This window comes from Podarcis erhardii (assembly GCF_964252035.2).
Source record: "Podarcis erhardii genome assembly, chromosome: 17".
Lineage (NCBI taxonomy): Eukaryota > Metazoa > Chordata > Lepidosauria > Squamata > Lacertidae > Podarcis > Podarcis erhardii.
The window spans coordinates 34766632-34778744 of record NC_138515.1 but is presented as its reverse complement, the minus strand read 5'-3'; the positions used below and the strand labels follow the sequence as shown (position 1 = coordinate 34778744).

General features: G+C 41.0%; 1 protein-coding gene across 1 annotated transcript; it reads right to left on the bottom strand.

The window, feature by feature from the left end:
• Positions 1-5718: 5718 nt before the first annotated feature.
• Positions 5719-9938, bottom strand: LOC309332502 (cystatin-A-like). The gene is made up of 3 exons (XM_081845733.1): positions 9625-9938; positions 7553-7654; positions 5719-5947 (listed from the first exon to the last, which is right to left on the bottom strand). The coding sequence occupies exons 1-3, from the start codon at positions 9688-9690 to the stop codon at positions 5819-5821; spliced, it is 297 nt and encodes a 98-aa protein (XP_081701859.1). The 5' UTR covers positions 9691-9938; the 3' UTR covers positions 5719-5818.
• Positions 9939-12113: the final 2175 nt, after the last annotated feature.

Genomic DNA, 12113 nt, shown 5'->3' with positions numbered 1-12113 from the left:
TTTGGGACTTATAACAGTGACTTTTATTTTACTTTCCTTTTCCCGGCCCTCTGTTGACTGTTACCATCTGGGCCGTGGCTTTCTCATGGGAACAACTCAGCTTGACCTTGACTTTTAGATAACTTTGGAATGAGTGGTACAAGAAGGAGAGGAAGAACTAAACAAACAACTTTGACAACTTTAACCGCAGCCTCACAGGCACGTAGATCATCTGTGCCTACTTTGCCTTCTGAGGTGGAAGCTGTTTCTCTGCCTCGGGCAGGGGAGGGAGAAACTGAGGAATTACAACTGGAAGATATGGCCTCAGGGGCAAGCACTGCTATCTTAGAGAAAATTTTCGAAAAATTAGAATCTTTGGATAAGAAAGTAGAATCTTTGGACAAGAAAGCCGATGAGCAAACATATAAAATTGAGCAGAACATAGAATGTTTAAATAAATTATCTGGACAAGTTGCACAGAATACTCAAGCAATCGGAGAATTGAAGGAGGCTGCAGGGGAAAATAGGAAATTGGCTGAAGATACCAGCCAAAAACTTGAAAACTTAGAACAAGAGGTAAGACCACTCTGTAAACAAGTAGGTGAACATCAGACCTATTTGTCCATGCTTGAACTGCGGAACAGGGAGAGCAATTTAAGGATAAGAGCAATACCAGAAGTGGAAGAAGGCAACCTAGCTGAGTTTTTGACTAAAGAATTTTCCAAATTTTGGAGTTTAGAGGAAAAGGACTTTAAAATCGTCTCGGCTTTTAGGCTCGGAAGACTTCTAAAGAAAGAGAAGCCCAGAGACTGTTTGATAATACTGAGGTCAAAGGAGGAAAGGGATAAGATTTTGGGCCTACACTATGGAAAGTCACTGGATATTTTGGACAAAAGAATTGAGATCTACAAGGATATTCCTAAACAACTGCTAGATCTTAGATCTAACTATTTGGAGTTGACAAGACTACTAAGGAAGAATTCAATCATCTTTAGGTGGGAATTTCCTCAAGGACTATCTTTTACTTTTAGAGGGAAGAAGATCAAAATCAGAACATCGGAAGATAGAGATAAATTTCTGAACGTATACGGAGAGGACCTTCACAAAGGAATTGACCAACTTCCAGGGCCTGAAACACCAGAGGAACCTGCACCCTTGGACCCTGAAGATCTTCTGAATAAGATACCACCCCTTGAAAAATAACCAGATTTATTCAGGATGTCTCTGCAACTTATGAGTTGGAACATTAATGGCTGCAACATCCCGGAAAAAAGGAGGAAAATTTTTCATATATTAAAAAAAGAACAATTGGATATTATCTGCTTACAAGAAACACATGTGACTAGGCTCCATAGAAAGGTGTTAATAAACAAAAGACTTGGTCAAGAATTTATATCTTCGGACAGAGTAAAGAAGCGAGGAGTGGTGATATATGCAAAAGAGAGCCTGTCACCTAAATTCTTATTCAAAGACGAACATGGAAGAATATTAGGAATTGAGATACAACATCAAGGAGAAAAGATTCTGATATTAGGAATTTATGCACCAAATGACGGGAAATCGGAATTTTACAAGAAGTTGCATGAGATCATGCTGGACTATCTGGACTACAACAACATCATTATGATGGGAGATATGAATGGGGTCGTATCGACAAACATGGATAAGTCACAAAATCAAAATGTCACAAAAGATGGCAGACTGCCAAAGACCTTTTTTGAAATGGCTGACAATATGGACTGGATTGACATTTGGAGAACTAAGAACCCCCTGGGAAGAGAGGGAACATTCTTCTCTGAAGCCCAACTGACTTGGACAAGAATCGACCAAATATGGATATCTAGAGGTCTGGCACCCAAGGTCAGAAAAGTGGAAATCTGCCCAAAGACCTGCTCCGACCATAATGCGCTGAAGATGGATATGACACTTTTGCCAACCGGCTCCTTTAGATGGAAGATGAATGATAGCTTGTTTGGAGATCAGGAGATCGTTAAGAAGGCCCAAAAAACTCTGAAGGACTATTTTGAAATAAATATGAACACTACGGTGGAAAAAAGAACTATCTGGGACGCAAGCAAAGCTGTGATGAGGGGGTTCTTGATACAACAGAACACTGTAAAGAAAAGAACACAAAATGAAAGGAAAGATAAGATTTTGCAGAAAATCAAAGAATTGGAGAAGAAATTAAGATCAAATCCGAAGTCACAGCCGATTCTGAGAGAAATTAAACTATATCAAGCTCAATATTCCAAATTGATAAACCAAGAAATAGAATGGAAGATTAAATTAATGAAACAAAAAACTTTTGAATCGGCAAATAAATGTGGGAAACTGCTAGCCTGGCAGTTGAAGAAGAGACAGAAACTAAATACAGTTACAAACCTAGAAATTGAAGGAAGAAATATCCAGAACCCCATGGAAATTAGAAAGTGCTTCCAGAGATACTTTAAAAAATTATACACTCAAGGGCCGCAAGATGAGGTTGAGATTAAACAATTTTTGGAAAGAAATGGACTAACAAAGTTGTCACAAAAAAACAGATTAATCCTGAATAACAAAATAACACAGCAAGAGATTGAACAAGCTATCCAGAACATGCAATTGGGCAAATCTCCAGGGCCAGACGGCCTGACCTCCAAGTATTATAAGACATTAAAAGACTATCTGATCCAACCATTGATGGAGGTCTGTAATGAAATTATGGAAGGGAAGAAGGCGCCGGAATCGTGGAAGGAAGCTTTTATCACATTGATACCAAAATCTGAAGCTGAAAAGACACAACTTAAAAACTATCGTCCCATCTCCCTTCTGAATGTGGATTACAAAATATTTGCAGACATTTTGGCAAGTAGATTTAAAAGAGTTCTTAATGAAGTAATTCATAAAGACCAGGCAGGCTTTCTCCCAGGCAGACATATGTTTGCAAATACTAGGAACATTATTGACGTTTTGGAACTTTTGCAAACAGATATAAATACAAAAGCAGTGTTAATTTTTATAGACGCGGAGAAGGCCTTTGACAATATTTCTTGGAAATTTATGAAGGGAAATTTGAATGAAATGGGAGTGGGACGGGGGTTTGAGAATGGGATTGACGCAATATATTCAGAACAAAAGGCTAAACTAATAGTTAACAATGTGGTTACAGAAGAGTTCAAAATTGAAAAAGGAACACGACAAGGCTGCCCGATTTCCCCTTTGTTATTTATTTCGGTTCTGGAGGTGCTCTTGAACTTAATCAGAGGGGACCGGTTGGTGGAAGGGATTCAGGTCGGAGCGAAACAATACAAATTGAAAGCTTTCGCAGATGACTTAGTTTTAACTCTGCAGGAGCCAGAATCTAGTACGAAAAGAGTATTACAACTGATACAGGATTTTGGTCGGGTGGCAGGATTTAAATTAAATAAACAGAAAACTAAAGTGTTGGGAAAAAATTTGACAGATATAGAGTCGGAACGGTTTCAGAGAGAAACAGAACTAACTATGGTTAAAAAAGTAAAATACCTAGGGGTAAACATAACAGCAAAAAACCTGAGTCTATTTAAGGATAATTATGAAAAATGTTGGTCTGAAATTAAGAGAGACTTGGATACTTGGACAAAATTGAAGCTTTCTTTGTTAGGCCGAATTGCTGCTATCAAGATGAATGTATTGCCAAAAATGTTGTTTTTGTTTCAAACATTACAGATTGTGGACAAAACGGAGTGCTTCCGGAAGTGGCAGAAAGATATATCCAGATTTGTCTGGCAGGGCAAAAAGCCCAGAATTAAGTTTAAGATATTAACAGATGCGAAAGAAAGAGGGGGCTTTGCCCTGCCAGACTTAAAGTTGTACTATGAAGCCGCAGCTTTTTGCTGGCTAAAAGACTGGCTACTTCTCGAAGACACTGACGTGTTGGACTTGGAAGGTTTTAACAATGCTTTTGGTTGGCATGCATACTTATGGTATGATAAAGTTAAGATCAATAAGGCCTTTAAGAACCATATTGTCAGGAAAGCAGTGTTTAATGTCTGGACAAAATACAAAGACTTACTGGAAAATAAAACTCCAAGGTGGCTCTCACCTCTGGAGGCTAAGGCCCTAAAAAGACCCAATATGGAGGCCAAATGGCCAAAATATTGGGAAATATTAGAAAAAGATGGAGACAATTGGAAATTGCAGAGTTTAGAGAAAATGAAGGATAAGGTGCGAGACTGGTTACATTATGCTCAGATTAAAGAAGTTTTTAAAAATGATAAAAAGTTAGGGTTCCAGGTGGAGAAATCGAAGTTAGAAACTGAATTGTTAGAACCAAAGACTAAGGTATTATCTAGAATGTATAACTTGCTGTTAAAATGGAATACACAAGACGAAATGGTTAAATCGGCTATGATAAAATGGGCACAGGACATTGGGCATAACATCATGTTTGAGGACTGGGAAAGGTTGTGGACCACTGGGCTGAACTTCACCGCATGTAATGCTCTGAAGGAAAATGTAATGAAAATGATATATAGATGGTACATGACCCCAGTTAAACTTGCCAAAATATACCATTCGTCTGATAATAAATGTTGGAAATGTAAAGAAAACGAAGGAACATTCTTTCACCTCTGGTGGACATGCCCTAAGGTGAAGGTCTTCTGGGAAATGATATATAATGAGCTGAAAAAGGTATTTAAGTATACCTTCACTAAGAAACCAGAGGCCTTCCTTCTGGGTATTGTCGGCCAGAAGGTGTTAAAGAAGGACCGAACATTCTTTATGTATGCAACAACGGCAGCAAGGATACTCATCGCAAAAAAATGGAAAACTCAAGATCTACCCACACTGGAAGAGTGGCAGATGCAACTGATGGACTATATGCAACTGGCCGAGATGACTGGCAGAATCCGTGACCTGGGAGAAGAGAAGATGGAGGAAGACTGGGAGAAATTCAAGAAGTATCTACAAAAACATTGTAATTTGGTTGAATGTTAAGAAGGATGCTAGATTATAAAAAATTGGCCACCACTAAATTAGATTTGAAATTTGATGATAAGTGAGACTAAAGAAAATATAAAACTTTTTGGAAGAAGTGCTAGATTATATTTGAATGTGTGGACATGAGATTGTAAACAAGTTGATAATTTGTTTGGAAAAAACTTTTAACGATGTAAATGGGAGCGGGAGACGCGAGGGAGTCCAAAGAAGTCATGAAATTATGTCTGTGATAGAAGTAAGATTGTTTATTATTTGTGCATTTATATTTAAAAACTTTAATAAATATTTATAAAAAAAAAAAAAAAAAACGAAAGCACGTCAAAGTGCAAGTAGATAAATAGGTACCGCTCCAGCGGGAAGGTAAACGGCGTTTCCTTGCGCTGCTCTGGTTCTCCAGAAGCGGCTTAGTCCTGCTGGCCACATGACCCGGAAGCTGTACGCCGGCCCCCTCAGCCAGTAAACCGAGATGAGCTCCGCAACCCCAGAGTCGGTCACGACTGGACCTAATGGTCAGGGGTCCCCTTTACAAATGTTATGTGGGTCCCGTGAGTGTGAGGTAAATGCAGTTAGTAGTTTTGCAATCATATCCTTAAATTCCGGAGAGATAAATTATGAAATTGTGCCTACCGGCTATCGTTTGCCTTGTTTTCTGGGAAGCCTGTAAGTGCACAAACTATACTATTCACTTTCTATCCCTGTGTCTTACTAGTGGAAAAGGAGTACGAGGAATAAACGTTGCCATTACACAGAATACAATGCAGAATCACAACCTAAAACTTCCCAAACGAGATGTTTTATTTGTAGCTGATTTTGACATGTCAGTCTGCATCCTGTATTTGTTTAAAAAACCACACAAGATGGCAGCAGAACGGGCTCATTAGAAGTAGTTCAGTGGATCACTTGCTGTCTTCCCAGTCTGGTAAGCCGTCAAAGAAGGGGCTTCGTTCTTGTGAGGAAGGGGCTGGAAGACACGCAAGTGCAAATGTTCACCCTGGCCAACATCGACCTGGAGGGAAGAGAGAACGAGCCAGGGTTAAAATGTTCGATGTTAATTACTGCCCGAGTTCACATTAACAATCCTAAAATGTGACCCTCCAGCTACTGTTGGACTCCCAATTCCTAGCAGCCCCAGCCAAGACAGTTCAAAGTTTGGGGCGATTATGAAAGTAAGAGGCCGGCAGAATCACAAATTAGCAACTCCTGTGAGAAGCTTTTAGTCGAGGGAGGGAGGGAGGATTGGAACTTAAGGCAAAAGTAGCTTGCATAAAAAGAATTGTGTTAAACAGGAAATGCACATTGCTTAGAGACCCATCGACTGGACAATCTACTGGGCGGCTTTGCACAGTGAGAGGGACAACTTTTTCAGGGTTTTACTGTAGTAACCAAATGAAAAGGTGGAAGGACTAGGTAAAAAAAAAAGGACCCCTGGATGGTTACGTTTAAGAGTGGCTGGGGAAACCCAGCCAGATAGGCGGGGTATAAATAAATGATGATGATGTCCAGTCAAAGGCAACTATGGGCTTGTGGCGCTCATCTCACTTTCAGGCCGAGGGACAGACAGCTTTGTGGGTCATGTGGCCAGGATGACTAAACCGCTTCTGGCACAATGGAACACAGTGATGGAAGCCAGAGCATACGGAAATGCCATTTACCTTCCCACCGCAGCAGTACCTATTTATCTACTTGCACTGGTGTGCTTTCGAACCGCTAGGTTGGCAGGAGCTGGGACAGAGCAATGAGAGCTCACCCTGTCATGGGGATTTGAACCGCCGACCTTCTGATCGGCAAGCCCAAGAGGCTCAGAGGTTTAGACCACAGCGCCACCTGCGGTTTACCCAACAGGCAGCATTCCTCTCATTTTGAAGAACGAGTGAAGGGACGATACACATCCGTCTCTAAAGGCAAGCCAGCCTATTTTTAAAGTGACGCAAAAGCTTCCTGATGAAGTGGTTTTAAATGGCAAAGGTATTAAGTAATTAATAATATAAAGCACAATATATATATATATATATATATATATATATGCTTTCGTATATATATATGGCTTGATTAAGCTTCTTCAATAAAAACTAGTGTGGCGATCACACAGGGCCCCGAGACGTTTGACCCTGTGCCGCCACTGCGATTGCTTTTTCCGCTGCCACCACCCCGTATCTCATGGGGACACACGGAGTCCAGTCAGTTGTTAACATAAACAACTAATCAAGTTTATTTTTAAATGCAGGAACAAGCTTATGGTTTCAGTTAATTTTTCTCTTGTCAGTTTCTTATTCTTAGTTCCTAACAACTCCAAACTGATTATTCCAACTATCTATCTGACTCCGCCCAACAATTCCTCTCACTCTCTCACAATACAGCTCTACCAACCCACACCTAAACCTCCCTCTTCCTTCTTCAACTCCCAAACCTCAAATGACTTTCAAAACCTCCCACTCTAACTTTTATTCCCCCCTTGCATTCTCACTGGCCAATCACATCACACCTTTTTTAACCCTTTCCTTATGACCCATCCTAGGAGGCAAACGCCACAACTAGTTTTTAAAATGTAGACTTTTTAGAATAGAAAGTTCATTAATAAAATTCCCGATCATTTCTCAGTTGGAGCACTGACCTTAATGAAATAGTTTGTTCCAGCAACCACCTGTGTTTTGTACTCAACAGCAGTGAAAACAGTGTAAACCTTGTTTTCCTTCTGTTCTATCTGAGATTTCATCTGAAATTAAAAATAAGAAGAGTTGTCATTCTTGGGCAGCAAAGAACTGAGCAAAAGCCATAGGAAACGGTGGGTGTTTGCATTGCTCCGTTATTCATTTTGGGTTTGAGAAATTTTGCAGACCCCCAAATCCATTTGGGACAAGTGCAGAAACAGCCGCTGTTTCAAGACAAGTCCTGATCTCAGGCCAAGGGTGGACGCTCATGGCTGCCCTTCCCAGAGAAGCCAAACCTGCTTGCCTAGAAGAGAGCCGCATTTTTGTATGCAACCAAACGCTTCTTGAGATGGAAGTTTTTATGAAGAAGAAACGCAGTAAAAATGGCACAAAAGGCTATATGACATTGTGGTCAAAATGCGTGGGCTGACTCAATACATTTGGCCACACCTAACAATTTAGTCTCTGAAAATATCATCATCAACCTTTATTACGGTCCAGAGACCCAACAAATCGTTACAAAGCAATACACAATTCATACAGCCTACCTCCAGGTTAAACAAGCATTTTGTTCAGAATATAGGGATCATTGGTTCTTGCAACCACCGACACAAACTTTGCCACTGCTAATGTTCTAGCGTTTGTCCGGTCTTCCAATAGGAACCTGACATAGTGAGTCTCTGATTTTCCCGGGAAAGGTACCAGCAAGGGTAATATCAGTTCAGCCCTGGCTTGCTCATATTTTTCACAGTGCAACAAAATATGTTTTATGGAATCGATGTCTTGAGCACACGAGCAAAGTCTGTCCTGGTAGGAAACTCCTCTCAACCTGCCACCCAAGACTGCAAAAGGAAAGACGTTTAGTCCAGCTTTGGTGAATAACCTTCGATAGTTTGGTACTGTCAGGTTTTTAATGTAAGATGTTAACTTAAAGACATCGAGATCGCAAGTCACTGTGTGCATTATCCCATAATCTTTGCTTTAATGTCTTTAGGGCACCTTCGTAACCCAGGTAATACAGTTGGGGGGTGACAGACCAATAGAGGTGGCTTTTCTGGCCATGGTTTTCTGCCATTTGCTGACAAATTCCTCATTGGTCAGGTGTTGGTACAAACCCTTCCCTAGATCAAACACTGAAATCCTGAGCCAATGTTTTAGGGCAGCCCACCACGCTTTAGTTGAAATTGGGCATTCACCAGCTTCTAACAGAAGTATGGAGTTGGGGACACAGTTGGGTACCTGCAGCAGAGATCGTAGAAATTTTGCCTGAAAGCCATCTAGCTTTGGCAGGTCTCCATTATGCCAGACATCTGCAGCGTACAGGAGTTGAGAAACGGATTTTGTGTTGAAAACCCTTAAGGCTGCTGGAACATATTTGCCGCCCTTTGTGAAAAAGAATCTGAATATGGCTAGCTTTGCGATCTCTGAAAATATTAAACTGCTCCCCTAGAACAAATAGCATTCTTTCAAAAGAAAGCTACAAAGTCTCATGGCATCTAAGTTTTTGTAGGCTAGAGTAAAAAAAACCACACACACCACCTTACTTGCGCCACAAGCAGTTTGTAAGCCTGAAAGGTGTCACAAAAACTTATTCCATAATAACCTCCGAGCAGCCACAAGACTCTTTGCGAAAGCTGCGGTGGATTTTTATTTTACTTTATTTACAAAATAAAGGGAATCTGAAATCGTGAGACTATCAGCATTGATATTCATTTTCCAAACCTGGTCCCTGCATGGATGACACAAGACGGGGGTCTGTAGCAGGACAGAATAGCAAAGAGTTGTGGGGGGGGCTCAATGCCCCTCCCCGTCACCATTAGTTAGAATAGGGCATTGTCACTGGCGCCACCAAACTTTGAGTCAAGGGAGGTTATTGATTCTGAAATAACACATGCAATCTGTAGCCAGATAAACAGGTATTCTTTTTTCACAACTGAATGACAGCTACTAAATAAGGTGCGTTTTCCACATTGGTTTAATTTATATACAAAATATAAATTTGTCAATGATTGTTTTAATGGGCTCTTTTACTTACCTTGTCAGCCAGCTGCTGAACATCTGGAGTAGAAGGACTGGCCTCTGTTAAGCCTCCAGCCATCATGGTGACAAGTCAAACTTGAAGGTGCTGAGAAGTCTCCACAGGCAAATCTGCAGCAACTATGATCCAATAGTTTAGTCGGGCGTATTATATACTCTGACAGTGTCACATGACTCTTATGTAAATGAATTTAAAGAGTCATCACCTGAGAATAAGAAGAAAGAGGTAGACTTCTGTTACAATGGGTTGTTACAGTATGGGGAAATACAAATTTAACATGATTTATCTCTCTGAACATGCAGAAGATAAGATTTCCACACAACACAATCAAGCTTTTGTTTTGTGAGAGTTGAGGAGGGGCGAGGAATCTTCCTGACTCACCAGAAGCTTAACTGCTTGAGTAATAGACGCATGACTGACTTTTGTTCTTTGCAACAGCAGCTCTTCTTGAGTTGCTCAGCTCACAGTCAGATTCCTTGTTTCATTGGTTCAAGGCCAAACAAGAAGGGAGGACAGGATAAATGAAAAAGCTCGGAGGTCTATGAATTAAAACCAGTCTTCCTAAACCTGGTGCTGCTAGACTACAACTCCCATCATCCCTGAACACTGGTCACACTGGATGGTGCTAGTCCAAAACCTCTGGAGGACACCAGGCTGTGAAAGGAGGGTTTAAGTCTATGTAAATAGCAGCTGCAGGAGGGCTTGGCATGCGAGGAGATTCTATCTTTCCAGTGAAAACCATTCCCACCCCACCCACCTTGCTATTTGCTATGGGAGGGGAAAAAACATACTAACAAAGGGCCTTCTCGGTAGTGGTGCCCGCCCTGTGGAACGCCCTCCCATCAGATGTCAAGGAAATAAGCAACTATCTGACTTTTAGAAGACATCTGAAGGCAGCCCTGTTTAGGGAAGTTTTTAATGTTTGCTCTTTTATCATGTTTTTATTGTTCTGTTGGGAGCCGCCCAGAGTGGCTGGGTAAATCCAACCAGATGGGCAGGGTATTAGTAATAAAATTATTATTATTATTATTGCTTTTTTCTGTACCAGTGCCCACTTGGTATCAGCCTGGCAAATTACAATAGCTGATCTGTTGTTGCACATTTTATGTCCTATGAAACAAATGGCTATAGAATGTGAAGAGCTGGCTTGTGTTTCTGTTACCCTACAGAAAACCCTAAATTAAGATGACCAGTCTTTTATTTAGAAATACTTAAAACCTCTTGCAGCATGAGGAAATGGGGGGCTGCATGTGGCAATTTAAAAACTAAGTGATTTCTCAGCACAATCAGATGCTGGTTGCCTGCATCTGATGAAACGGGCTATCCTTCAATAATTTTCTCCAAGGTGCCACAAGAATAAGGCTGAAATCCTGTACATAGGTGAGTTCAGTGAGACTCTTCCATCCCTGTGTACATAGATTAGGACTGTGCTGTGCATTTAAATAAGCTGGGCATTCCTATTCTCTTTGTGTTTCCTGAGAGGCAAGGCTAAGACTTCTACATTGCGAAAGATTCAAGCGCTTTGGTTACCATTTCGCAATACCACAGATAATTAAGTTCTTTCTCTGTGGGTGTGTGTTTAAAAAATCAGACTTCAAGCAAATTTAATAGTATCTGAAGAGTAACGAGTGGAATCTATACATCTATGACATTAAGCATTGCATGAGAGCCCATGCCGTAGAAAGACAAGCACTGAGAATCATTAACAGGAAGAAGGCACAACCTGCCAATGGAACTGTGAAACAAGTTTTTTGGCCTAGAAGCACAGGGGTTTTTTTTATTTCTAATGTTTACATATTCTCTCCACGGAACAAAGGATAGCACCCTCCCACCCCAATTTATCTGCACAGCAAGCCTGTAAGGAAAGTTCAGCTGAAAGAATGACTGGCTTAAAGACTGGCCAGGGAGTTGTGGCTGCATGGAATTTTGGCCCCGGATCTCCTTAGTTATTTTCTTATATTTTATCACTATTCCACCCTGGCTTTCCTGAAGCGAGACTGCAGAGTACTTGGTCCAACTCCACCTCAAGGCAGCTTCTCACCGGCAGGTGCTAGACCAACTTTGAAAAAGGTAGATTTTATAGCCTCCAACCAGTTACCTTCTTAACTTCAGTTTTTCCATACATAGATGGAAATGGAGGACGCTACGAAGATATATTTGCATGCTGCTCTTAGCCATCAATAGCTTTTGTCAACTTGGTCTAAATCAGTGTTTCTCAATCTTGGGTCTCCAGATGTTTTTTGGACTACAACTCACACCATCCCTGAGCTAGCAGGTCAGGGATGATGGGAACTGTAGTCCAAAAACAACTGGAGACCCAGGTTTGGGAAACACCAGTCTAAATAATCGAACTGAGGGAAAGTTGGGTAGTTTGTTCTAGCTGGGACTTGAGAAGAGAATGCCTGAAGCAACAGCACACAGGGAGGTAACCTTTTTGGTGATCTTCTATTGGGAAAATTAGACCCCACCCTCATGCTTTTATGACT